Source organism: Anastrepha obliqua, chromosome 2 (genome assembly GCF_027943255.1).
Source record: "Anastrepha obliqua isolate idAnaObli1 chromosome 2, idAnaObli1_1.0, whole genome shotgun sequence".
NCBI lineage: Eukaryota > Metazoa > Arthropoda > Insecta > Diptera > Tephritidae > Anastrepha > Anastrepha obliqua.
Genome location: NC_072893.1, coordinates 128,509,685 through 128,535,953, shown reverse-complemented (window position 1 = coordinate 128,535,953; position 26,269 = coordinate 128,509,685). Strand labels below are relative to the sequence as shown.

At 38.9% G+C, this 26,269-nt stretch overlaps 6 protein-coding genes and 1 long non-coding RNA gene across 8 annotated transcripts; 3 read left to right on the top strand and 4 right to left on the bottom strand.

The window, feature by feature from the left end:
• Positions 1–1,051: 1,051 nt before the first annotated feature.
• LOC129236900 (protein MMS22-like) lies at positions 1,052–4,944 on the bottom strand. The gene is made up of 3 exons (XM_054871193.1): positions 4,543–4,944; positions 3,868–4,490; positions 1,052–3,809 (listed from the first exon to the last, which is right to left on the bottom strand). The coding sequence occupies exons 1-3, from the start codon at positions 4,875–4,877 to the stop codon at positions 1,330–1,332; spliced, it is 3,438 nt and encodes a 1,145-aa protein (XP_054727168.1). The 5' UTR covers positions 4,878–4,944; the 3' UTR covers positions 1,052–1,329.
• A 624-nt stretch (positions 4,945–5,568) lies between these two features.
• Positions 5,569–6,280, top strand: LOC129236912 (probable small nuclear ribonucleoprotein G). Of its 2 annotated transcripts, none has more exons than XM_054871214.1 (3): positions 5,569–5,752; positions 5,842–5,986; positions 6,045–6,280. In XM_054871214.1, exons 1-3 carry the CDS (start codon positions 5,721–5,723, stop codon positions 6,093–6,095), a joined length of 228 nt encoding a protein of 75 aa, XP_054727189.1. In that variant the 5' UTR covers positions 5,569–5,720; the 3' UTR covers positions 6,096–6,280. The 2 variants fall into 2 exon arrangements, with proteins under 2 accessions (XP_054727189.1, XP_054727188.1); XM_054871213.1 differs by having other exon boundaries at positions 5,580–5,752; positions 5,842–5,989.
• Positions 6,281–6,788: 508 nt separating this feature from the next.
• Positions 6,789–7,726, bottom strand: LOC129236911 (40S ribosomal protein S19a). The gene is made up of 3 exons (XM_054871212.1): positions 7,672–7,726; positions 7,397–7,467; positions 6,789–7,320 (listed from the first exon to the last, which is right to left on the bottom strand). The coding sequence occupies exons 2-3, from the start codon at positions 7,465–7,467 to the stop codon at positions 6,921–6,923; spliced, it is 471 nt and encodes a 156-aa protein (XP_054727187.1). The 5' UTR covers positions 7,672–7,726; the 3' UTR covers positions 6,789–6,920.
• Positions 7,727–14,595: 6,869 nt separating this feature from the next.
• Positions 14,596–17,885, bottom strand: LOC129236901 (CWF19-like protein 2 homolog). The gene is made up of 4 exons (XM_054871194.1): positions 17,678–17,885; positions 15,711–17,042; positions 14,910–15,638; positions 14,596–14,742 (listed from the first exon to the last, which is right to left on the bottom strand). Exons 1-4 carry the CDS (start codon positions 17,762–17,764, stop codon positions 14,617–14,619), a joined length of 2,274 nt encoding a protein of 757 aa, XP_054727169.1. The 5' UTR covers positions 17,765–17,885; the 3' UTR covers positions 14,596–14,616.
• Positions 17,886–19,122: 1,237 nt separating this feature from the next.
• On the top strand, positions 19,123–20,578 carry LOC129236908 (actin-related protein 10). The gene is made up of 3 exons (XM_054871207.1): positions 19,123–19,288; positions 19,348–19,500; positions 19,561–20,578. Exons 1-3 carry the CDS (start codon positions 19,218–19,220, stop codon positions 20,462–20,464), a joined length of 1,128 nt encoding a protein of 375 aa, XP_054727182.1. The 5' UTR covers positions 19,123–19,217; the 3' UTR covers positions 20,465–20,578.
• Positions 20,579–22,099: 1,521 nt separating this feature from the next.
• LOC129236903 (zinc finger protein 492-like) lies at positions 22,100–24,711 on the bottom strand. Its single transcript, XM_054871199.1, has 5 exons — positions 23,733–24,711; positions 23,296–23,672; positions 23,135–23,234; positions 22,834–23,070; positions 22,100–22,667 (listed from the first exon to the last, which is right to left on the bottom strand). The coding sequence occupies exons 1-5, from the start codon at positions 24,557–24,559 to the stop codon at positions 22,340–22,342; spliced, it is 1,869 nt and encodes a 622-aa protein (XP_054727174.1). The 5' UTR covers positions 24,560–24,711; the 3' UTR covers positions 22,100–22,339.
• Positions 24,712–24,800: 89 nt separating this feature from the next.
• On the top strand, positions 24,801–25,593 carry LOC129236913 (uncharacterized). Its single transcript, XR_008581728.1, has 3 exons — positions 24,801–25,038; positions 25,112–25,252; positions 25,314–25,593. It is a non-coding gene; the product is annotated as an uncharacterized LOC129236913 (long non-coding RNA).
• The last annotated feature ends 676 nt before the right edge of the window (positions 25,594–26,269 follow it).

Genomic DNA, 26,269 nt, shown 5'->3' with positions numbered 1-26,269 from the left:
TGCGTTTGAGCCGGATCTTGATCGAGCAATTCCTCCAATTCGGTATCCATGAACTTTGGCGGCGCGGCCAAAATCACCACTTTTAAAGCGTGCAAACCACTTCTGGCACGTTCGCTCAGCTAGAGCATGCTCACCATAAACTTCCACCAAGATACGATGACTTTCGGCTGCTTTTTTCTTCATATTAAAGAATTCCCCGCAAAAACACATTATTTGGCACGAAATTCGACATTTTCAAGTGTGGTAAAAATATTGTTGTTTACGCTTCAAATAAAAAACTTATACTGACGTTTGTGCCTTACGACAGTAGCTCTCCAATGAATGTTTGGAAATGTGGATCGATGGAATAATAATCAAGTTACGCCATCTGTTGTAAAACCGCACGAACTTATCCATAGACTTATCCATAGACGAACTTATCCATATTAACATTTATTATTATTTTTCTGCTGCATTTAATTAAGGCAAACTACATAAAATATTTTAGTTCAGCAAAGGCTTTTTAAAAATTAATACCTAAAATGCTGTGGACAAACATACATATATACAAATATAGTAAAAATACTGGTTACTTAAATCTACACATGAAAGCTTATTTTTATTTGTACAACTGAAATTTGAAGGTCTTGCAGGGATGATGATCAACCCTTTCGTAATCTCAATCAATTACTCAGAAAGTTTCAGAATTGTTTCAGATACTCAACGAGTTTTTGTGACAGCTCAAAATTACTGTACTAATAGTGATATTGGAAATGAATAAACGGGGTTGGTGTCGAAATACTGTAGGTACAAAATTCTAAAAACAAAATTCTGCTTTTTAAAATTCTGCTTTTTTAAAATTCTGCTTTCTAAAATTCTGCTTTCAAAATTCTGTATTACAAAATTCTGTATTAAAATATAATGTTAACAATGTTAAAGAGGTAATGTAATTATTTAACTTATTATTATTATTATTATTTTTTATTATTATTCGAGATATTAAATAAAAAATAGTAATAATAATAATAATAATTTTTTCTTCAGTTTCGATAGAATTCACAGTATTTTTGCGTAGAACTTCTTTTCGCGTGGGCGGCCTTCGGCCGCACTTCAAAAAAATACCCTATACATATGTATATTTATGGAATAAATGTTTATTTTGTTACTTCTTGTATGACGAAAATCACAAAACTGGAATAAAGCAGAATTTTTGAAAAGCAGAATTTTAGAAAGCAGAATTTTAAAAAAGCAGAATTCTTTTGCAATTTACAGAATTTTGTCACCCAGAATTTTGTAATACAGAATAATGACACGCTCCCGAATAAACGTGTTACGAACTACACGCACTTCCTAATTTGGCCTAACTCCTTTCAAACTTTGCTGCAACTTTTGCAAGCAACCTCTCATGCGATTATCCTCGCCAGCGCCTCGCTTTTGTTCTACGACACGCACTTCAGCGACTAAAAACTCCATGATTTGCAAGATCGTCTCCGGTGTGAATTGCGCAAGCCGTTGCAGCAGATCGAAGAAGAAGAACGTGTAATAGGCCAAATGCTTCTTGGTAAGCATTCGTAAATGTTCAGAGAGTAGTGCCTGCAGCGAAGCTGAACTCTTATAAGTAGTGCTGGTGACAATACGTTTAAATAAATCGAGCAGAAGTCCCCGACTGGGCACCACCTCGTCCACCATCATGACGTGCTCGAGCATGAGTAGCGACGTGGCTTTCATAAAAGTATCTAGACGCAGCGTTAATATGTCGATTGGACTGCTACTGGTGTCGATTGATTCGACCACTTCCTGAAAAATTGTAACTACAAGACAGGCGTTCGGATCGGCTTGACGGCGTTGCGTAGCTAAAAATAGGTTCGTTAGCTTTTCGAAGACGAATAAAGACAGCTCGTTGTTGTCGCTTTGCAGACAACTGACAAAAGGCCGTGCAACCACTTTAGCGTTTGGTGAAATTTTGAAATGTGGCGTCCACTTCTGTATCAGGTCTGTGAGCGTTTTACTGATGTACGGGTCGGCTCTAAAATTTAACCTTCCAATGCCTTGCACGAGCACCGGCCAAATTTTATGTATCAAATGCGCCAGCTTTCCGTCTGGCGCTTTGCCCATCTGCACGTTAGTGGGCAGCACAAAGCGCGTCATGACGACATGAAAGAAGCAATTTACCTTGGATTTCGTGTAGACAATGTGAGCACAATTGTAAATTACTATCGCGAGGAAGCTGTAAAAACGAAAGGCCACTTCTGTTTTCTCTTGCTTTAGGTCCGACTGCAACCACTTGTCAAAATTTCTTAGGTATGCATTCAAATTGTCCGCAATGCGAAAGCGGCGTTGGTAATCCGTTGCGCACAAGTCGTAATATTTGCCCACTGCTGCTATAAAGACGCAGAGCGGCTCCTTTGCTTGCATCAGCTCATCCACATTCAAGTCGTTGGTCATCGTTCTGAACTCATCAAGCTGCACAACGAATCGCGTCAACTGACCCACATCCTCGTTGATGGCGGTCAATTGTACCAAACTCTTTAGCCATACATGTATTACCACATTTGGCTCAATCAACGCGCCACGATCTGTTTGCAATACTTTGCGTAGAAACTGTGGCAAAGACTGTCGGCACGCCACTGGCGCATCGATGAAGCAAGTAAATAGTTTTTGAAACGCCTGCGTGTCCGGCACAGTGCATGCATGTGTGCAAAAGTCCGCCGCCAGCTGCGGCAGCCACTGACAATAGCCACAAGCAAATTGTTGCTTTACAAATGGCAGCACGTGCGTATTGAGTGCTCGGAACAGTTCAGAGTTGGCCTCGATAAGCGCTTCATTGCACTGTAGCTTACCGAATATAAGATGGAGCGCCTCTAGACTGCGATCTTGCTCCACAGGGGTGCAGGTTTGAAGAAAATTTGGCAGCCATGAGTCAATGAGCAAGTGCTCACCGCGACGAAAATCATCCGCTTGCATGAAAATATCTAATAAGGCATCTGCCAGTACTTTTGAGACGCTCAAATCGTTATTTATAGCCGAAAGCTGCTGTAGAATCTTCGCCACATATTCGTCAATTTCGCAACGCTGCTCGGCGTAGAGTATTAGTAGCGCCATATGGCCCTTAGTGACTGCAATTTGGCGGCCTGCTGGTATTTTGTCCAACGCAATGGAAAGCAGTTTGGTACTTAGTTTTGGCGCTAGTTCCACAAAGTCGCCGCAGAGCGCTAACGCCAAAAACAACTCAATTATGTGGTGTATACCCGTCTCATTCAATGCCAAAAATTTTCGCGCACTGAATTTTGTATAGATACGCCCGAGCAGTTTTTGTGCTTGATGTCGCGTCGCAGTATTTTCTAATAAACATCGGAGATTTTTGCCCAATAGCAACGTAAACAGCGTGTAACTGCTTAAATTAGCATCGTGAGTAGCATCTTCGTGTGTGAGCAGCGCACGATAACGTTCCACATATGCCTTACCGCTGGCACAAGCAACTGCCAGATTGCTTGGGGCAGAACCTGCAGCGTAGAATGATGCATTGAGTCGCTTATGGAAGTGCTCCCACAGTAGCATAGGTATGCCTACACGTGGACACCACCAATGTAATAGTGTTGGCGTGAGAAGGCAAATAAAGACACGTATCTGCTCCTCGCTGGGATTTCCATTAAGAAACTGTTGCGTGCATTGTTCAAGAATTTCAAAGTTCTCTGCTGCATCAACAGATGCGCGCTCATGAGATGGACCAACATACTTTCCATTGGATTGATAGCCAAACAAACGTACCAATGCATGCAGTATCCAATTTGTGAATTCGGCAATCGATACTGTAGTTAGTGCGAATTTATCTACCGAAGGAAAAAATGTATTAGGTACATAATACCATTCAACAAGAAATTGACTCACCCAACTGGGTTTTTAGTTTTGAAATTGTTTCATTGAAAATGTGCCAAAACTGTATTTGCTCTCCAGCTACTGCAAGTGAGGTAAGCTCCCATTTCTCCAACACAAGTTGCACATACAACCAACACTCCTTTATGCATGTACAGGGAAAAGGAGAACTGTGCAGTAGTTCAGCAGGTCGTTTTTTTGTGTATAAATACAACGAGCACGCCAGTAAGTCCTCGAATAAACGTTCCAATTGGCACATAAAGGTAGCACTTGGCTTTGCATTGTTATCTAACTGCGCTACATGAGCACACAATTCAAATTTGTACAGAATACACAAATCCAACAATTTCCACTCGAGTGCGCCATGCAACATATGATATGCGGCCGCATTGCATTCATTACCTTTGCAACTATTGGCGAAGTAGATTAGCTTCCAGGTATCTATTTCAGTGGTACGATTTAATAACCGACGCATACTGTCCAATTTGGGCCGCAACAGTGACCACTGCTCTTCGGATGTGTGATGCAACAACAAATAGAGCAAATGCGTTATTTGTTGTCTGCGCTGATAGTTGCTGTGCGTTTCGTTTGTGTTGAGTGGCTGCCGGACACTAGTCCACAGATGTTGGATATGCAAACTGATAAAGTAAGAGGTTATCATTCTGTTCTGTTATGTCCAATTTGACTTACAAAGCACTGCCGAAGAAGAATTGCACCGCGTCATGTTCAAGCAAGTGTTTCACACCAAACTCAAATTCCGTAAGGATTTCTTCTTCGCTTATTTGCCGCCAAGCATGTTCGGGTTGTGCCAGCATAAAACCACATTTTACGAATCCCTCGATGGCAAATTGGGAATGTGTAGAGTCCTCGCCGCTGCATTGTAACTCGGGGAGGACGGTCTCTGTAATTGCTCCAGCTAATGTTTGTGTTTGTTGCGGAGCCGTCAAGTGGTCTTGCGTAGCTTCTAAACAAGCTGTACTTAACAATTCATCGTCTTCGTCCAAATTGAACAACTCAAAGTCCATTAGTTTAATAACAGTGGTGGAAATTTCAGAGAACCAAAATGAAACACCTCACCAAAAACAAAAAAGTAAATATTTATCAGTAGGCAATATTTGGCGCTCAATTGTGGGGCGTGTTCAGTGATGGCTAATAGGAGCATAACAGCTATGCAAGGAGAATTGAATACAGAAGGTGGCGTCTTCTCAAAACCATTACTTTATTTATCGCAATTTTGATAAATGTGACAAACAAAAGTAGGAGAAATTGCATGTTGGTGAAAATGCAGTGAAAGGCTTGGTAACATTATGATTTGTGATATTTAAACTAAGCAGGCTAATGAAAACGAAGTGCCGCGTGTTAAATTGTGAAACCACAAATATAAAGCCTTCAAAACAAGTTTTTTTGCGGCTTTATACGAATGACGCCGAGGCAAGAAAATGTGTATGTATGTGTATATAATTTCTTGTATCTGGTAGTTTCTCTCGCTGACTCTTCCTTCTCACAAACAAGACTTCCTTTTATTTGTATATTCTTGGAGCCTGTCGTCACAGCGAATTTGAAAGAAGCAATCTCTTAACGTACTGGTTTACTTGACAACATTTTCAAAATTACGAGATCATAACATGACAATTCACACACTTAAAACATGCGATGGCGATTGACAAATTTGACAGGTGTTGTAAAATGAGCAATCAAGTATCGAGATGTTAAGGAATAGCTTAGACAGACGGCGGCATTAATCAGCATTTCATACGGCAACACTGATTTCGGAATCTATTAATCTTTCTGACCGCCATTGCAACGTTTTGCAAATTTGTTGATAAAATAGAATTTTTTCGCTCTAAAATTATTGAATTAGTTACGAAATGTCAAAAGCACATCCACCAGAATTGAAAAAGTTAGTGTAAAAAATATTATATCTAATAATTAACATTTTTTATAAATCAAAAAATATTTCTCATGGCCGCTAATTGCTTGGCGCTGCAGGTATATGGACAAACGAATGTTACTAAAATTAAACGGTGGACGCTCCGTCGCCGGAATTTTGCGTGGCTTCGATCCATTCATGAACGTAGTGCTAGACGAAACAGTGGAAGAGTGCAAGGATAGCACGCGAAACAACATCGGCATGGTGGTGAGTTTGGTTCCATATTCAAGCGTGTAAAAATAATGACGTTTAATTTACCCAGGTTATCCGCGGTAACAGCATCGTTATGGTAGAGGCGCTCGATCGAGTATAGTGCGATTAAAGAAGCTCCACTTCACATCTTATTTGGTACATATAAAAAAATATTTAATTTTGGGGGATTTCGGTGCGACTCTAGGCAATGACTCTCGCTTTTTTTTTTTTTTTTTGCAGCACTAACTTTGTATAAATTTTAAAAATGAAATAAAAATAAAAACGATTCAATAGTGAAGTTAAGAATTGAATTGAGTTTGAAATTAAAAGTCGGAAGATAGTAATTAATTTCTTTTTTTAAGTTGACATGGGTTTTCCGAACCAGGATGTAAATTAACTATTAACAAAGTGTTTAGACAATTAATGGTAGTTTGATTCTTTAGCCGTTTATCTTATTACTAGCCGAATGGGTTGTATGTGAACACCTTTCGGTAGATCCCAGGTTTGAGATGCTAAAACGGTAAACAATGGCATCTCAATGACAAGCCTCCGATTGTTAAATCATCTAATAAATGATATACGCTCCAATTACGCATCAAAATTCATAAAGAAAAAATAACTCACATTGCCGGTACTATTCCGATTTATATTCGGGTAAAGATTATTTTCAGTAATTACCCACAAACTGTTACAATTATTTTAGAAACCACACTACCGGAAGACGGTAGAAATCTATTCAATGTCATAACTGATTTATGGAAAGTATTTTATATTACTATAATGCTCCTAACTCCTCTAAGAATTTGAACGCACAATTTTTTTTAATTTTTTTATTATTATTCACGTAAACAAAGGACATTTTTAAATTTAAAGCGGCACCACAAAGTACTTGCTAGCCTATACCACTTAATTTCACCCCTCTATTTTGCGTATATTTTTTATTAAATTACTTCGAAATTACGATTGGTCCCGACTGTTTCGCCGCATCACGTTGTTTGCTCACAATTTGGTTGGCAATACGATCCAGATCACGTTGGCCAATGGGCGTAAGCTTGCGACCACCATCAGGGTGCTTTTCAATAAGGCGGGCATGTTCCAACGATTGCAAAGCTTTACGTGCAGCACCATCAGCGGCGCGGCAGAAATGGGATGGATGAACACCATTGCGTTTACGACCGCCATAGATTTTTGTGATTGAACCAACACCAGCTGGGCTGCGGTGGTACAAGTGGCGCAAGATCGATGCACAACGAATGTAAAACCAGTCAGGATCAGATGGGGCCAATTCCTTGTACTTGGCGGTCTTAATGATGTCCATTTGATCTGGCACCTTCAATTTGCCAGTCCTTTTCGTAAAGACAAAACAAAGAACAGAGAAATTGAGGTTAGTATTTCTCAATGAAAAATGGAATTTAAACTTACTTTTTTAAGAAGACGGCTACGGCCTTTACAACGGCATGTTGATCAATATCCTTTACTGTAACGCCAGGCATCTATTAAAAAATAACAAGGTTACATTTAGTAATCACGTTTTATATACAATGGCTGACGCGTAGTATACGAATGCATTCTTCAGTGAAAATTTAAACCATTAACACATTATTTTATAAGAAAATGGCACTAATTACTTAGAAGAAGAAATACACTCGTTTTTACTCGAATTTTGCAATTTTTAAGTAAATTGACAGTAACATTACCTTGCGTGACAAAGTGAACCGGAAGAAAGGACATATTGAGTTAAGTTGGCTGCTTTTACACAGCTGCGGCACTCTATTTGACAGTTCCAAAGAGTGCTGCCATTTTGCAACAAAGCACAAAATACCAAAGCTTCTTTAGTCTTTCGAAAACCGCTACGTTATTATTCGTGATTTTAACTATCGGCTGACGTCATGAGTTATATAATAGAAAAAAAGAGGTGGTCTGTAAAGTCAGTTTACTGACGATAGTTTAAAGTGACACCGTCATAAGAAAATACTGATGTAATGGTTGCAATTTTCAAAACAAAATTTTAATTTTATTTGTTTGATAGATATTTTGTATGGATATAGAGAAGGAGGTAAATGGAATCGGAACGGAATTGGTCAAGTTACATTTACACAAACGCGAAAAATTACGAAACATTTATCAAATTCATGAAAGATATGTTCAATTTACATGTACAAATATGTGAATTTATATTCATATGCGCATATACATACATACATATGCTCACTCACACGGAGGTCTACGCTCCCTAGGGATCGGACTGCTAAGCTGGCTCTAAGCTACCGTGGGGGTCGGCAGGTTGCGGATAGCCGGAAAGCCTGTAGTAGCAGGCCAGTTGCGAAATAAGTTTAAACGAATAAGCAACCCCCGACAATTGAGCGATCAGGAGCGGAGGATGCGGTATAAAAGCCAGCATAAATCTGATGAAGTTCTTGTGACAGTTGCGAGAAGACACCGCCTCTTAGATATAGGTGTCCAACTCATCATGTGTAGGCATGATGAGTAATACAAAAAACCAGGCGCGACGGCTCCATAATGGACGGCTTCCTGGTCAGCGTCTGTTCACCATGTTAGGTGCGGCTGTCAAACCATCAACAATGACATTAAGACTGAGCCCAGTAAGGTTTTGATTATGGCGTACTGGAAAATGATTGGATATATGTAAAACCTTGAGCTCACGACTGCACTATTCTGTTTCCTTAGTATGCGGAGTGGTATCCAGCAGAAACGGCATTCAGGCTAATGGTACAGTTGCCCCCGCCCCGTTAAAATGATGGCAAATCTCTAGGAACGGTCCATATTCCGTCGCCATTAAGTGTCGGCGTAGGTTTAGATGTAATATTCCTAGTTCTCTGAACTTAAGCTCCCATAAGGAGCCTTTGCCAACCCTAACATGGGCTCCCTGCATGCAAAGATAACCATGGAATCGTCAATGGTGACTACGCATCGGAATATGGATAACGACTGAGAAGTTGGGGCCCATACAAAATGAATTCAAATAACACAAAACTACAAACTACAGAAGAGGCTGAAGTAACAGCAAAACTCGCAACAGCTATTGCAGATGGCAATAATGGCTGCGGGAATCTCCTTAAAAACCCTTTCCAAAGGAGTTCAAGGATGACGCACTCGCCACCAGACACGGGAAGGACTAGACCGGCGTCACCGTGTATGCAGCACTTCGGTTTCGTAAAGGCGATGACGGCTGAAGAAATTCACCAAGCAATCGGCGATAAAGTAAAGGAGTTAGCGGAAATGATGGAGCTTCCGAAGCGAAACATCAATCAGCCAATGAGGGATCTGATAGCGAGTATAACGGATCTCCATCTGTCTTTACCCCGATGAACCAGGCACCAAGAGGGACGAATGAGGCGAAACCTGTTATCCAAGACAAAGGTACCCAAACATCACCTCTGATCAAGCGCACCACGGATTGCACGCCGAAGAGGGCAATTGTTAACGCCACCGCAAGCTCAGCCAAGAGAAGTAAAACTAGCCGGGTTGAAGTCTTGAGGAATACGCCGGTTACAACGAATGAGCAAACAAGCGCAGAAAAATGGCAAATGGTTAAATCGAAGAAGAACCAAAAGGGGTCTACGCAGAATACTCAAAAGCGAGACAATAAGAAGACGGAAAATAGCGACGCCAAAAACAATCGAAGACGGAGAAGACCACCACGTAAGGACGCTATCGTAGTCAAAAGCGCTTTTCAGCATCTCATATGCTGAAATATTGAAGCGCGTTGAGACAGAGCCAAGTCTTAAATAGCTTTGCACTAATATACAAGGAGTCAAGAAAACAGCCAAAGGAGAGTTACTTCTGCTGCTGGAAAAATCATCAGACCCAAACACCTCGAAGGTTCATGAAGCTGTTAAGGCAGCCCTAGGGGAAACTGTAGATGTCAAGGCACTTACGGAGCTGAGGCAGGTGGAAATTCGTGACCTCGATGAAATCACAACAAAGGAAGAAGTCCACGAGGCGGTAGCAAAACAATTTCAAGAGCTAGAGGTGCCTATCCCAGCCATCCTGGGTCTGCGAAAAGCTTATGGAGGAACACAAACAGCGACGCTAAAGGTAACACAGGAAATAGCTACCAAACTGGTGGAAGCTAATAAAATCCGTATAGGCCTCATAATTTGTCGCATACAGGAGAAGATCGAGCAAAAGGTGCTTTAAATGCATGGAATATGGGCATGTGGCAGTAAGCTGTAAAAGCACAGCTGACCTTACAAACTCCTGCTTCAAATGTGGCAATAAGGACCACCAAGCCAAAAACTGCACACAAACAGCAAGCTGTATAATGTGCAAGAAGGAAAAGGCAAGTGATACAGCACATGCGATGACCAGCAGCAAGTGCCCTCAATATCTGAGAGCTCTTAAAGAAATCCGGCAGAAATGAAGATCTTGCAACTAAATCTCAACCAAGCGAAAGCGCTCAGGACCTTCTCGAGCAGACTATACGGGAACAGAAAATAGATGTTGCTGTACTTAGTGAGCCTTATAAACACAAAAAAGGCAACGGCTGGGCCTCTGACACAACAGGCAAATCAGCGATCTAGAACTGTGGAACAAATAGATCCCAACTGATGAGCGTGAAGGGAGCCCGCGGATTTGTACGTGCGCGCGTTGAAGGTACATACATTTACAGCTGCTATCTACCTCCCAGCTTAACATTGCTGGAAGCAACAGGTATCCTAGAGAACGTCGTAAAGGAGCATAGACCTGTCATCGTAGCTGGTGATTTCAACGCTTGGGCCCTTCTAGAAGCGTTTTCCATGCTAGATATTGCCTTAATGAATACAGGAAATCAACAGACGTACCAAAAAGCGGGAACGGGATCTATAATCGACCTTACGTTCGTGAGTTCTAGTCTTGTTCGCTACACGAAATGGTTCCTCAGCCAGCATTACACCCGGAGCGATCACCTCGCAATAATCTGTGAAATAAGGCAGCGGCGAAGAAAGGTTCCTAAATAACTACGAGACGAAGTACAAAGTTAAAACAATGGAGGCTGAGGTTATTGAAATCATGCTCGCAGATGTAACTCTTACGGCGGATGCATCTGAAAAGACTACGCAAACTATGAAACACTTAACGGAAGCATGCGACTAGCGGACAGCAGACATTGCAGAATTGCGCAGGGAAGGTAAAAGAGCCAGGCGAGCCTACCAAAGATCCAGAGGTAGGGACAGTTTCCAAGAAAACCAGCTTCAATATAAGCAAAGAAAGCAAAGCGCTAAAAAAGGCAATTAAAAACCGTAAACGCCGGTGTTTCCTCCAGCTATGCGACGATTCCGATAATGATCCTTGGGGCCTTGGATACAGGCTTGTTATGAAAAAACTTAAAGTATTTAAGCCACTTCCAACAACATGCCCAGCTACTCTACGTAATGTAGTAGAAACACTGTTCCTCGTGCAAGACACTTTACGAGACTACGAATTGGTAAGATTCGGTGAAGACGACCAAAATGTGCAATTAACAAACAAAGAAGAACTCCTGATGAGCATAAAATGGATAAAAAATAATAAAGCTCCAGGCCCGGATGGAATCTCCAACGAGGCATTTTTATAGATCTCTACAATACATGTCTAAAGGAAGGTACATTTCTAACCCAGTGGAAGCTGCAGAAACTGGTTTTAATTCCAAAAGGATCTAAGCCTGCGGAAGATCCTTCAGGCTACCGCCCCCTGTGCATGCTCGACACCGCAGGGAAAATCCTGGAACGCCTAATCGCAAATCGTCTGGAGGCTGTTATAGAGGATGTAGGCGGTCTATCACCCCGACAATTCGGATTCCGGAAAGCTCGTTGAACCACAGATGCTGTATCTGCAGTCAAAACCATTGCACAGAAGGCGATTGAAGGTACTCGATGGCTATACGGTAGCAAGGAGTACTGCCTAATTGCGACGCTGGACGTTAAGAACGTCTTCAAAAGGCTACTATTATATTACCATTTTATTACTATTATTTTTATATTACTACTATAATAATTTAACGTTGTAGAGTGAGCAATATTGTTCGTAAGCGAAAGCAATAGAAACTACCAAGCACACACACTTTCTTGCCCCAGTGCCATCGATATTGGAGGTATTTTTACAACTGGTGCTTTCACAATTAAACGCTCGACGCTTTGTTTTCATTAGTGGGTTTAATTTTAAAATTTAAAAGTAATATCTCCAACTGTTTTTTTTTTTTTGACGTGATAACGTCTTATAATTCGATTTAGCCGGCTGCACGCACGAAAAAATGTGTCGTTATCTTGCTCAATCGTCGTTATCTTGCTTGAACTGCAAGCGATTGCGCGGAACGAACGACAAAGAGCACAATTGGACCCCGTGTTCGGCAACGTTCGACATCTGGCTCTCTCCTACTTCAGTGAGCATATATATGTAGGTATATGCGCATTTGTATATAAATTCACATACTTGTATTTGCATATGCCTTCTTCCTGTGTGCGTGGTAATGAACCATTTCTCTGTTGAGAATAGGACGATAATAGAAAAAGTAGGAAATGAAAGGGAGTGTTTCGAGTGTAATGTGTCTTGAAAAAGGCAAATCGATGATGTTGCCTCTTAGTGTTGTTGCCTTATTAACGTCTGATGCACAATCGAAATTGAACATATCTTTCATGAATTTGATAAATGTTTCGTAATTTTTCACGTTTGTGTAAATGTAACTTGACTTATTCCATTTACCTCCTCTTCTATATCCATACAAAATATCTATCAAAGAAATAAAATTAAAATTTTGTTTTGAAAATTTCAACCATTACATCAGTATTTTTTTATGACGTTGTCACGTTAAACTATCGTCAGTAAACCGACTTTACAGACAACCTCTTTTTTTTCTTAAGATTAGTAAAAGATTTCATAAAGGAAATATATCTGATACACTAAATACATGTTTTTTGTTGATGATTTATGGGGAAAATATGTATGTATGGCTTCTTATAACACTAACTTTCTATTGAAATATTTAAATGGTCTTATTATGCCAAGAACAAGTTGTGTCTTTTGCCAGAAGACGTGGGCATTAGAAGACATACAATTTGTTTACGTCCCAAGGGAAGAAATTATCCGAGCGAGCTCATTGTGTCCAAATGTTGTCGGCCATATTGTCTTAAAGCTCAAATTAGAGAATGTGTGTCCAATCAGCCCTCGTTTACATGGATCGACAAAGTTTCCAAGGGGGTATCCAACGAGATACGCAATGGTAAATCTATTACGAAAAAACTATACGCAGAAAATATTTTATTACATGAAGATGAGATATAACTTTTTTACTTTGCGTACAATTTCTCCTACTTTTCTACTATCATTTTCGCAGAGGGCGATCATGCTTTTATTTACGACTAGATAAGACTAGTAATCAATATTGCTGAGAGTTATAAGTGTAATAAAAATTTAACAATAGAAGATTTAAATCGTAACTACTGCGATTAAAAAAAAAGAATATCTACTCTAATTCAGTCCATGGAGAATCATGCGCGGTTTCAAGAGAGACTATTGGGACCAACATGTCCATATGATTTTCAGTAAAATCATCTGCTCCTTCAACTTCGTTCTGATCTAGCCACTCTAAGCCGCCACGTATACTTGGGCAATAGAGAATCATAAGCCGTGCTGACGAAGGCATTCAGCGGTTGAATCGGTACGCGTATTAGAAATGGAGCAAATGACTTTCCGTCATGTTCTTTAAAGTCCAGAATTGTCAAACGTGCATCAACCTGAGTGATAGGGTGTGGAGGTGGCAGAAAACGGTCGTGAAGAATCATAAGCAGATTACTCCGGCGTGGGCTGCAGCACTTCTGGTCATCGCATTTCACAACCTAAAAAAAATTAAAAACAATTTCCCTTTGTAACTCTTAATAAAAATTTGTTAACATTCGCGCTCGTTAAAAAACTAAAAAAAAAAATAAAATAGGCACGCATCAAAATTTGATATGAATCAACTGTACTGGAGTAAATATTGGCTCTCTCTAACGTGCTCAGTGTACCATTCTTCGGCAGGCAGGTCTGGAACGCTGAAAGTGTCATTATTCGGGTCTATATATTTAGCGACTACTTTGTGCCCGTCAATGCACACTGCAGACCATATTTCAGCCAAAATATCTCCTGCCTTTTTGAAATTATGCTTTTCCAGACTTTCGTCTAATGTTCTGCCGCTGGAGTGAAGATGTGTCCTAAAAGAATCATGGGGAAGAACAACGCCTGTTAGCTCTCGACTGAGTGGAGCCATGCGATTAAATTGAGATATTTGGTATAAAACAAATATGGTGGTAATGTAATGTATAACGTCGAACGAATTAGTGAATGATCTTAATCATACTGCGATTACGCTTAAGATTAAATCTTAAGCGTGTACAATCTGGATAATGGACCAAAATAGTTAAATTTTTTTTTGTTTCAATCAGAAAAAAAATTGCGTGATATTTGCCGAGACCCCCCCCTCTCTCCAACGTGAGATTAGATGAGATTTGACTCGACCCCCTCCCCCCTTAAACATCTCACGTAATTTATGGACGCCCCCTAATGAAATTTTAGTTGTCACTGAATACAGAATCTTTTATTATTAAGCCATGGATGTATATTATCTGCAAAAAAAGAAATGTTTCATATCCTTATATGACCCTTAATTGTTTTAAACTTGTTTTAATTTATTTAGTGCAATCAAATTTTTTCCACCAGCCAGCAAACATATTAGCTTTTGCAATACTATTTTGTTCTTTTTGTGGTCTACGCCATTTCCTGGCATCCAATTCCAACATGCCACCAATAATTTCCTGAAAACAAAGACTTGTTTAATTTTCACTGTAAATACTGTAAATAAGACCTATGAAGCATTTCCTCTTCTTTTCCTTTTACCACGTCTAAACCTTCTCTTAGATATCCCAATTGACCGCTTGTTATTCATTTTAGTATCTAAACTGATAAAAAGTGAATTCCTTACCAGTGCAAAATTAGGTGGGAATCGATCTTCATCCTCAATAACGTGCGCAAATCCGATGCCCATGCCAAAATTTACCCAAAAGTAAGGTAGCCCTTTGGGTATACAGTTCCGTAGTCCTTTACCATCGCGACCCAAAGATATTAACTGCTTGTTAACGCTCCACTCAAGTTCCGATTCTTCGACGGCTTTCTTAAAGTAGAATGGCGCCATTTCAGCCTGTTCATCTGGTATGGGTACACAATGTATACTGAGATGAGGTCGGCGAGACAGACGACTGGCGATTTCAAAGAACACCACATCCTTTTTCTGTGCAGCAAACATTCGCGTAAGTGCCTTGAAAAAATCGTTCACCTCCGACCAGGTATCCTCGTCCAATTGAGTGCAGCAACTGTTGTGCTGTGTTGTACTAATTATGCAATGACCCGGTTGCATGCCAATATGCCATGGCAAAGCGAGATAAACTTGTTTACCCATAGATATGAGCAGGCTTTTATCCATTTTTTGCGATTCGAAGCAAAACCTGCAGTTATCCAATTGCTCAGTGAGCCGTTGATGTTCTGTAATGGCGCGTTGCATTTCTTTTCGGTCAGTAGACGATTGGGGAATATCCTTCCGCACTTCATCGGCGAATATGTCGTCTAGATTATCATTAGGGTTCTTATGTTTACCAGCGATTTTGGCAAACTCCAAATTTGCATCGCTTGCGCTAGTATACTTCTCACGCTCAAACTGTTAGCATAAAAATAACTGACATATTACACAAAAAAAAATTACATTTAATTATATTATATATACTTTTACCATTTGCTTGATATCGTATTTGTCATCATCTGGGAAGTAGCGCATGCGCTCGCCATCTGCATGCGTCTCCAGACGTTTTTGCTTTCTGCGCGCATTACGGCCACCGTATAAATCACGCTCATCTATAGTTCGTGATGCCTTTGCTAGCGGGCGAACATTTCCACGTTCATCAGTATGCGTGAGCAGCACATGCTCATCTTCCCTTTCTCTTCTTGCAGACTTCTTTATAGATTTACTGCTCCCTGCTGTAGATTGAGCAAGTTTTCCCTCTATGAAAGCTGCACGATTCTTTCGTGCATTCTCCAATTCCAGCTTGAGCTTTGCCGCCAATTCGTCATTGCCCATAATTTCGGCTTTCACCAACTTCGCGCCTAGCTCATTCATTTGTTGATCAGTGAAGAAACTACTAACCAACGATGATTTTTCTGCTTTCACTTCTTCGCCGTCACTGCTCTCTGAGCCGTAAATGGACAAAGAGGCGGTTTCTTTCTTGTCCGCCTTTCGCCAGTTTTTCGATACACCACTTCTATCAACCTTCTCTGAAGTTGAAATAAAGGCGTTGGCTAACCGTTCATCATCACTGTCATCATCATGGTCTTCGGAGGGCTTTTTAAAATCTGGCAGGCCTGTGCCCGTCGTTTTCCAGTATGGATTTAACTCGCGCGTACTTTTAGAGGGGTCATAAACTTCGTAATTTTGTTCCTTAGAGGATCGCTTTTCTTCAACTCCCTTGCAATATCTACTCAGCGGCAATGGTTGTGTCATCCAGCTGTCACGCTCTGGAACGCTGTCAATTGGTATTGGCTGACAATCCTTTGGCGAACCTTCAAATTCGGTGTGGCGTTTAAGCTTCATTTTTGATTTACAGCGCGCGAACGACCTTTTGGAGCTACTGTCAGAATCCGATGAGTCCGAACCTGAAGTAGATGTTGATGTACTTTCTTTACTTTTTTTCTGCTTTTTTGAAGTTGATTTGCTTGATGCTTCTTTCTCATCTTCAGATGAACTATCATCACTTGGCATATCCCATGTGTCTGATCCCGAAGATGAGTATTCCTTTTTCTTCTCTCTCTTCTTCTTTTTCTTGGAGGAGCCAACCGGTTCATCATCAGATGAACTATCATCACTGTCTATCTCTGAGGTATCTGGGTCCGATTCCGAAGACGTGTACTTCTTTCGCTTCTTGATATGCTTGCCTTTGCTCTTCGATTTTTTTGCTTTAACCTTCCTTTTCTTTTTTGATCCTTTTGGTTCGTTGAATCTCCGATTTGTCTCGCCTCTTGGCTCCTGTGCCGCTTCTCGTTGCAACCTTTCCTCTCTACGCAACTTGGCCTTTTTAGGAAGAGAGAATTATTAATTACAAGCTTGAGCTAATACAATCTAATTATAATTTGTTAATACAGATATTAAATATATAGTATATACAATAATATATATCCAGCGAAAGGCACTTTAACTCCCTGTGGAATGATATTAATTTCGTTAAAACCGGTCCAACACTTTACTAAATAGAACTTTTAAAATTTTAAAAATTCTACTTTCCCCCTCTTGCTTCCATAATATTCTTGCACAAGAAATGTTAATAGCTTTAATATCAGCTCAAAAATGTGAACCATGCCCATTAATTCGTTTTTTCCGGGGTTAGGAGACGCTAATATGCACTAATATATGCTTTAATTTATATGGAAAGCCAAAATAGCAACAATAATTAGTCTTCTCATTTGGGGGCAGTCCTTGGCTGGATATACATGAGTCCAAGTTGCTCCGGTAAAGAAGAACCGACTACCAATGAGAGTGATAGCACCATTGGCAGTAGTGCGCGCTGGTAAAACAAGAGTTGTTGATATTTCCAATTTTATTTTTAACCAAGTGCGACTATTATGTTATTATTTAAACTTGTTAATTTATTTTTTATTTAGTTTTCCTTATTTTTTAGTTATAGCTATGTATGTTCCGAGACCGCCTACCTGATCCAGCATTTTATCTCGCGCCTCACGAAGTTGTTGACGTATCCTCTCTTTGTCTCGCGCGCTTTCAAATTTTATAAAATCCATTTTGGTAAGTTCCTGTATATTTTATTGTTCTATTAAATTACCTATTTTTTCACTTTTTCTAAAATACACCAAATTATTGCAAAGGCAAATCTATTCACAAACGAAAAAACATTTTTTTCAGTAGAACTGTCAATAAAAAGAGAATAAAAGAATGAAGTGAATGTACAGAAGTACGGTAAAACACTTTCTTCTTCCTATATTTTTGACAGGTATCCTACCCTCTGCGCCTTGCTTTCATTGGGCTTTTCGCTTACCACATTAGAAGCCAACTACACTACGTCAGTGGTTTGTCAATCAAACTAAAAATTCCTCTTTGTGTAGTGCATGATAGAACGGTATATTTCATAGGAAAACTTTGACAGAATAACGACATTACGGAAAATGAAAATGGAGGACGAACAGTAAATTCAGCAATATATTGTTTTGTTGTTTTATGATTATTACAATTCGCCCATTTCGATTTCGCAGTGGTATTATTGCAGAAACTCTGTGTGATACAATCTCAGAAAAGTAACATTATTACGATTTTTACAGCATGAACGTATTCTTATTTGCCCTAGTATTGCACGTTGCTTACACCTCTATGGTCCAAGGTCTTTTCTTTGCTTGCGCTTTAGTTTTTAAGGAAATAAAAAAGTACGTTTGGCAAACTGTCTGCATAAGCGCAAAAATACTTGTCAAACTTACTCTTTCATTTTCAAAAATTTCAAATTTCAAACAACAATTGGGTGGCGGCAGAAGGTGTTTTTCTTTCTCTTAACGCAGATACTTTAAAGGATTTTTTCAGTAATTTTTTAAATTTGCTTTTCTCTTTAACTAGTCTTTCGGTCATAAATCTTTTGGGAATCGTGGGTCTATCTTAAGCCTTTCTTTTACTTATAAAATCCTTAGTAGTGGAATTGATTTTCCGTATTTATTAGAACCATTAAGATATAATGATCCAAACGTCCTCTTCGTAATTTAATTCCCTTCGTTGGGGATAAAATGAGAACTAATTATTCATCATATACAGCTTTTTTGAATTTTTTGGATTTCCCATTTATGTAGTTTTTGAAAATATACGCACGTAAGAAAAAATACGTACTATTGAAAGTTTTTTTATGCTAAAAAAAAAAAAACAAAAATAAATGCTGACTTACAAATTGCTGAAGCAATGAGTGGTATACGCAACGGACAATATTAAGTCAAACAAAGGTATGTTTGTCTGTAAGGCAATGGCAAGCCTCCGAATATATTGATCACCCTTTATAAGCATTTTTGGATAAAACGAATATCTAAAGCTGGTGGCAAGGCGAGTCTATACAAGGGGACTATAACAGCTGAGTGTAATGACAAAGACACAAAATTGCGAATTCAGATGCTCTAGTACCATCACCTTGAATGAATTCGTCTTGTTTTTGATCAATATTTACTGTCGTGATTTGCTCAATTTTGTTTAGTATTCAATTAAAGAATGCCGCTGTACGAAACAGTAATGCAGGAGAAACCACCTGTAGTTCTGGACATTGGAACTGCATATACAAAGTATGGAAATATAGGCTCCTTTTGAACATTATCGATGACGTCATATTTTCTTTCTCCAGGCTCGGATTTGCAGCAGAGGCTTACCCACGTAAAATTATACCCTCGGAAGTAATTCTCTCTACCAATGGTCTAACGAAAGGTTTGTTGGAATACGAAAACACCGATGACCTATATGACCAATTTGTGGATTTCTTGCAAGTGATTTTCTTTAAGTAAGTGCGCACAAAATGATTGAAAGAGATTTCTTCAAAATTATTTTATTGCCTCCTCAGGCATCTGCTTGTAATTCCCAAGGAGCGCAAAATTGTAATTGTTGAGAATGTGCTTGGTCAAACAGTAATTCGTGAGACCCTCGCGCGTGTTCTATTTCGCCACTTTGAAGTGTCATCTATCATGTTTGTGCCCTTGCATATGATTGCACTAGCCACGCTTGCTGTACCTACAGGCGTTGTGGTTGATATTGGCTACACTGAAACTACTGTGATGCCTGTTTACTGTCGCGTGCAAATAATGCAAGCATTCCAAGACCAAGAGTATGGGGGACGCGCGGTACATGCGGAGATCAAGCGGCAACTCTTGGAAGCCGGAGTTAAGGAAAAATACCTCACTGAATCTGTATTGGAAGATATTAAGGTGCGTACTTGTTTTGTGACGAATTTCGAACGTGCCAAGTCATACCGTAACAACCAACCACCGGAAGCACCACCTTGCGTAGAGTACCCGATCAACGGCGAAGAGATTATCAATATTCCTGGAATTTTACGTGAAACAGCTTTCGAAATAATGTTCGAAGATAACAACGATCGCGATAGTCTGCCACATTTGATTTTACGCGCTATACTTAGTTGTCCAGTGGATGTGCGTCGGTCGTTAGTTGAAAGTATTTTTGTGGTTGGCGGGAGTGCTATTATAATGGGACTACTATCACGTCTCAGAGCTGAAATGCAGTATTTAGCGAAAAAAGATGAAGAGTACAAGAAAAAATTGTGTGGCGATATAAAATTCAAATTTCACAAAACGATTGGTCGGGAGAATTTCACAGCCTGGCTCGGTGGCTCGCTTTGCGGCGGCACTGACCTTATACAAACTCATTCGCTTACTAAAGAGGCATACGTGAAAACTAATCGTGTACCAGATTGGATTAGCTTAGCAGACAAACGCTCTACGGGATCTTAAGAGCACAAGTAAAAGAAAAATTAAAGGAAATTCTATTTCTAGTATTTTGCATTGTGCGCTTTGCTTATTCAAAGAATGATAGATTAAAAATTGCGAATGTAGTTAATATTTAAACATTGGCCCTTATTATGAGCAACATTCGATCTTCGACTATAGTCGAAAGTGCTGATCGAACGAATTTTCATTTGGTATTATGGTGCTTATTCGTTGAAGAATAGGACTATTGTGAATTTCGATCGCTCGACGCATTTACAATAGATAATTTTTCTCAGCTGATACAGCAAATCAAAATAAAAGAAAAACCGATTGTGTTGAAATTCTTTGCTAACAACAATTTTAAAAGTTAAAAAGTATTTTTTGTGAAAATAAGTACAACGGAGTGGTGGTTGGACGATTCATCGCTCGATGAAAGATTAGTGGAACTAGCTAGATGTAGAAAACAGCTGAGGGGCGCATCCAACCCCCTTGAAATGGCTTCCACTGAGTAAGTTTAGTATTTTCAAAATGTGTTGATGTACTTAATATTACAGAAATTTCCTTACAGTTTTTTAAAGAACTTTAGATTATCTAAAGAGGCGTTTATGAACCTACTGTCCAGTACAGAAAACCAGTTGCAGCAGTGCACCCGAGCCAAGAGCTCTTCACTATTATCCAAAAAAAGCAACACAAATTATTAATGTGTGTGCAGCTTTGCACAACATTTGCTTGTTTTATAATGTTCAACTTCCGGATGAAGAGTTATCCGATGAGACCCTCAACGATGATGCTGAAGATATTGAAGTGGAGCCAAATAACGGAGAAGCAGAAAAGATAAGAAATGAAATTCTTAGAATATTATAGAAAAAGTATTAAATAGAAACCTTTCGCCACAGTTTCTGTTTTATTTTTGTTATAAATTTTCTTTATTCTATTATTCGTCATTCGAAAAAATATGTATTTCAGTTCCTCTACGTATTTCAGCCCATACCTACCAAGGGAAAATAAAAATGTATTTCTATAAACATCACAAAAAAAACCATTATTAATTTAATCCATTTTGCTGCCGCTCTAACTGGTGGTCCCAAGCAATTCAGCTCCGTTGTAAATTCCTCCCATTTTTTTGCTGCTTGTACTTTGGTGGAAATCCCTTTTGCGAATTGTGTATTCTCTTCCATTAATGCAACTAGCCTTTCTAATTGCTGTTTGGTACTCACGACTTTCGACCTGCATAAAATTAACAAAATTAGTATATATTTATTATTTGGTTACTATAAAACAATAAATTATAGCAAAAAACTTACATTTTAACAAGTTTTCCCACAATACGCTACACAATCGAAAGCAAAATTGCATTCGACTCTAAATTCGGTAAACAACGAAAATTTCGACAGCGTTGCACCGCTCATAATACCAAATTGACATTCGATTTTCGATCTTCGACAACCAACGAATATCGAAGATCGAATGCAACTCATAATAGGGGCCATTAGATGATTAGATTTGATGTGCACCAATTTTCCCTAGTTTCTTATTATTTAAAAATATAAAACGCCCGTTTTTTCTTTTTCTTTCTTTTATCATTGATTTGATTAAAATATTATATATTTAGGTATAAACTACTATTTTATAGAATTTTGCATACGTAAATTGTATATAAGGTCCATCTAATTAATAAAAAAATATTTAAACCTATTAATAACAATTTGTAAAAATAAAAAGTTAATGTAACCCTTTTTGACTTTAGCATTATTATTTGAATGCTAAAAATTTAACCTAACGCTAAAAACTTATTTTGGAATTAAAATTCCTTTACCTAATACTTTGCCATTTTTTTAAATTACTTTACACGTCAAATTGCACTGTTTACACTGTTACCATCATTTGCAGTTGCTCTTGCTACAATACCGCTGGTTGTGATTTATCGTATTTCGCCGATAAACTTAAACGTAATTTAGTCTCTTCTTCCATAAGCGTTTGCATATTGCGCGCACGCGTCTCTTCGTCATCGTTTTTATGCATAGCAAAGTGCACCCGTAGCTCGGCAGCCAGTCGAAAAGCGCGCGGACACAATTCACATTTGTAAACATTCTCGCCGAGGTGAGTACGTAAATGTTTGATTAGATCATTGCTTTGGGCAAAGGCGCGATCACAGTATTTGCATTTATACGGTTTTTCCCCTGTGTGTGTGCGCATGTGTCGGCGTTGGTGGTCCATGCACACAAAGCTATTTGACGAATTAAAAAGAAGTAATCAGTTCCATTTGTGGAACAACATCAAGACGCACACCACAAATAGGAGGAGGAGCTCGGCCAAATACCCAAAAAGGGTGTACGCACCAATTATGTATACATATATACTCAGTGGTATATGAGCTTATTGTTTTAACTTACCGCATTTCACAATATTCACATTTGTACGGTTTTTCACCATTATGATACATTTTATGTTTCTTCAATTGATACGGTTTGCCAAACGCAGCACCACAAACATCACAAATATGCGGCTTGTTTTGACGATGCACCGCCTTGTGTGAAGCCAAATCGCTTAGGCACGGAAATTTTTTCGGGCAATCGGGACATTCGTAGCGCTTAACGCCAGTGTGACGTAACAGATGCTGCTTCATATTGCTGCAGAAAATGGGAGTATTAAATCGTCTCCAGTTATTGTTTTTGCGCGGTTCTATATAAGTACCTTGAACTATTGAATGCTTTACCACACTCGGAACACAGGTACGGTTGCTCGCCCGTATGTGTCCGTATATGATCCTTTAGCGTGCCGGATTGTTGAAAGCCTGTAGTCAAGTAGATCAAGTTTTATAGATCGAATTCCATTTACATTTGCATGAAACTTACTCTTATTGCAAAATTCGCAAACAAAAGGCTTTGCGTGTGTCTCTGAATTTTCTTCAGAATGCCGTTGCCGTTTATGCCTTGTCAACGTTCGTTGTGATGTGTATGTTTTATCGCAAAAATCACAGGCAAAATTCGGCTTTTCCTCGTCCGGCTTCTCGCTATGGGTCAGCTTATGTTTATATAATGCTTCTCGTTCGCTGTATTGCCGCCCACAAACCTCACATGAAACACAAATATTCTCTGTAGAATTCTCGAGCTCGGGTTGTTTCCGAACACATTTTCGTTCATCTGCCTTTTTATGGCGCTTCAAATGTCTCAGTAGGAGACGGCGGGTAGCGAATGTTTTGTTGCATATGTTACAGGAATGTGTTGATGAACTAAAAGCAATTTAATTGTACACGTAACTTTATAGATTTACTGCAATTAGTAGTACTTACGAAAGGTGCGCTTGCTCGTTTCGAACACTGCGTACTGTTTTCATTTTGATCTTTGATTTCACATCGGACTTTTCGTGGTTTATTGCTTTTTTACTAAGCGATTTCGACATAACGTTTGCCCAATCGCTATCTGCATCTTCCTTGCTTGATTCATTAGTACTCATTGTTGTATTTACTTGAGTTACTGTTGGTGTCACACTTTCGGCTTTTATACTGGAATTAGCGGTATAATCTTCTGTGAGCATTGTTCCGGTTTCGGTGTAACCATAATTGAATATATCGTAATCATTAGGTTCCACTTTAAGGAGTTCACTAACATTACTTTGTGCATCGTCCTTAGCATTCTTTGTTTTTTTGACAACATTTTGTAGTGGATCATCAGCGCTTGTCAATTGCGCTTCAAGTAATGTATTGACAGGCTCTGCCACTGAAAATACTTTTGGCTCCATTATAGATTCTAACAAAGGTGCTGATGTAATCATTTTTATATCAGGTAATCTCTTAGCTAGCATTTCACGCATCTGATGATCAGATTGTATGCACATTTTCTGAAAGCGATATGCATTCAGCAATTGCTCCAAGCATTCATGGCATATTTTCTGTGGCAGTTCATCACTAAGGTTTGCTTGTATCTGCGGCGTTGTGCTAGATAGCAATTCAGCAATCTGGAGTGTTCCACATTCTGGGACCGTATTATATATGGATTGCCATTGCACTGACTTCTCAAAAGTCTGTTCAGTTGTTGTGGCACACTCGGCCGCTTCCGCCACTTCTTGCATACATGCCCGACAGAGCCAATCGAAATGTAACTCACGCACTTCGTTCATATCTGAACGCGAGCTTACAGGAATTTAAAAATTAGTTTAACACTTTCTACCCAGCAGCCAATACATGCAGTTCGGTGTGCTATATAAATGTATATATATTTGTTTTCCAAAATAGAAAATAATGACAAAATATTTACGATGACAAGTGGACCCAAATACAGCTGTAGAATTTGATCAGGGTTGCATTTGCCCTACAAGAATTTACACAAGGCGCATTTATTAAAGGTGATGGCACGAGACCAAGGCGAATTTATTATAGGTGACAGCAACCACATACACTATAAGTAAAACCCTACATGTATTTGTTGTTGCATTTGGTCCAAGCATCACGTCAAAATCAGCTGTTCATTTTTAGTGTGATTTGCTTGTGAAACGTACGCTGGAAATAGTCACAAAATAAAAAGTCGCCACATTTCCTACAGTTTATTGAAGATTTCGTATGTAGCATATATGCAGTGTGGATTTATTATGTGTGAATTGTAAGTTCTTGTGGATATGAAAGAAATCATTTGAGTTTGCGGTATTTTAATTATTAATACATACATATTTCAGAATTTTTCAAGGGCATGCATAAGGTGAAATTGAATGTAGAGAGTGAAGTTGGGGCGCGAAAATGTTTAAAACAGAGAAACATAACGCAAAAAACTTCGAAACAAGGGCAAAATTAAAGTCTCATTGCGTGCAGAAAGTAATGTATGTAATATTGAGCTCAATTGTATTTGTGTCATATTTTTAATTTGCAATTTTTACATAGGCAATTCTATATCCTCATAGAATATTGATGGCTATTAGAAATCCACCTTGGTTGCTAATGACTACGATGACTTCATACTAAATACTGTTGAGATGCGCATACCATATTGCATAAAAATGTTTGCTTCATGTTTTTTGTGGAAAATCGATCGCTATGATTTACATTTAAAACTGAACAGTGAAAAATTCTGGATAACAAATTTGTAACATGCTTGTGAATTCATTTTATGTATATTAATTCAACTTTATTGATGTTTATAGCCTGTATTTAGAACATAAGTTCTTGAACATTGAAAAATCGATTAAAAAAAAAATTATTTAATTTAATTAAATTTATATTAATTTTATTTCATCTATTTGGATAGTGCATGTGGTAATTTGGCAGCTTCGATTAAGGGATTATGTTTGACGAACAAATACAATAGCTCTGGACAATTCACCAACTGTTGGTATACAAATTTCATACCTTGTAGTCATCATATAGTCATTGCGGTATAAGAGCGTTGAGACTTAGCAGCTTGTTTGCTATAGAAACTACTTTTTCTCACCAGCCATTTCATTTTCTTGTGACTACGCTCATGCTTCATTGGCGCTTTCCTTGGTAATGCGGCGTACCCATATGGGAAGAGGTGATAATCCGAAGCCAGAAAGCAGCTTCAATGCAGCAGTATATAAACCACAACCAGATAAAATTATTGCCAATTCTTGTGGACCTTTGTACGTATTTTCGATAAGCAGCGAGTCGAACCAGTGCTTTGTATGATTCACCACGGTCTAGCAATGATACAGCCACAATAAAATGTCCTAAAATTTTAAATGAATTAAATTAAAGGACAACTGCGAGTCAATAAATTGGCAAACGTGAATAAATGTTCCATTTGCACCATAAGCTCAGTAAGCAAAAATGTAAAGATATGTATGAATATAAACATATGTGGGAACACAGCTGAAAGTGTT

Coding starts and splice junctions, on each gene's coding strand:
- LOC129236901 (XM_054871194.1), bottom strand. CDS start 17,764: ATGGATTTTATAAAATTTGAAAGCGCGCGAGACAAAGAGAGGATACGT. Junction 17,043..17,677: donor GAGATAAAATGCTGGATCAG/GTAGGCGGTCTC, acceptor CTTCCTAAAAAG/GCCAAGTTGCGTAGAGAGGA. Junction 14,743..14,909: donor TCCCACCTAATTTTGCACTG/GTAAGGAATTCA, acceptor CTTTGTTTTCAG/GAAATTATTGGTGGCATGTT.
- LOC129236900 (XM_054871193.1), bottom strand. CDS start 4,877: ATGGACTTTGAGTTGTTCAATTTGGACGAAGACGATGAATTGTTAAGT. Junction 4,491..4,542: donor TTCTTCTTCGGCAGTGCTTT/GTAAGTCAAATT, acceptor TTACTTTATCAG/TTTGCATATCCAACATCTGT. Junction 3,810..3,867: donor AAAACTAAAAACCCAGTTGG/GTGAGTCAATTT, acceptor TTCCTTCGGTAG/ATAAATTCGCACTAACTACA.
- LOC129236911 (XM_054871212.1), bottom strand. CDS start 7,467: ATGCCTGGCGTTACAGTAAAGGATATTGATCAACATGCCGTTGTAAAG. Junction 7,321..7,396: donor GTAGCCGTCTTCTTAAAAAA/GTAAGTTTAAAT, acceptor CTTTACGAAAAG/GACTGGCAAATTGAAGGTGC.
- LOC129236903 (XM_054871199.1), bottom strand. CDS start 24,559: ATGAACGAAGTGCGTGAGTTACATTTCGATTGGCTCTGTCGGGCATGT. Junction 23,071..23,134: donor AAAGCATTCAATAGTTCAAG/GTACTTATATAG, acceptor CATTTTCTGCAG/CAATATGAAGCAGCATCTGT. Junction 22,668..22,833: donor TGTGAATATTGTGAAATGCG/GTAAGTTAAAAC, acceptor TTCGTCAAATAG/CTTTGTGTGCATGGACCACC.
- LOC129236912 (XM_054871213.1), top strand. CDS start 5,721: ATGTCAAAAGCACATCCACCAGAATTGAAAAA. Junction 5,753..5,841: donor CATCCACCAGAATTGAAAAA/GTTAGTGTAAAA, acceptor TTGGCGCTGCAG/GTATATGGACAAACGAATGT. Junction 5,990..6,044: donor GAAACAACATCGGCATGGTG/GTGAGTTTGGTT, acceptor TAATTTACCCAG/GTTATCCGCGGTAACAGCAT.
- LOC129236908 (XM_054871207.1), top strand. CDS start 19,218: ATGCCGCTGTACGAAACAGTAATGCAGGAGAAACCACCTGTAGTTCTG. Junction 19,289..19,347: donor ATTGGAACTGCATATACAAA/GTATGGAAATAT, acceptor TTCTTTCTCCAG/GCTCGGATTTGCAGCAGAGG. Junction 19,501..19,560: donor TTGCAAGTGATTTTCTTTAA/GTAAGTGCGCAC, acceptor TTGCCTCCTCAG/GCATCTGCTTGTAATTCCCA.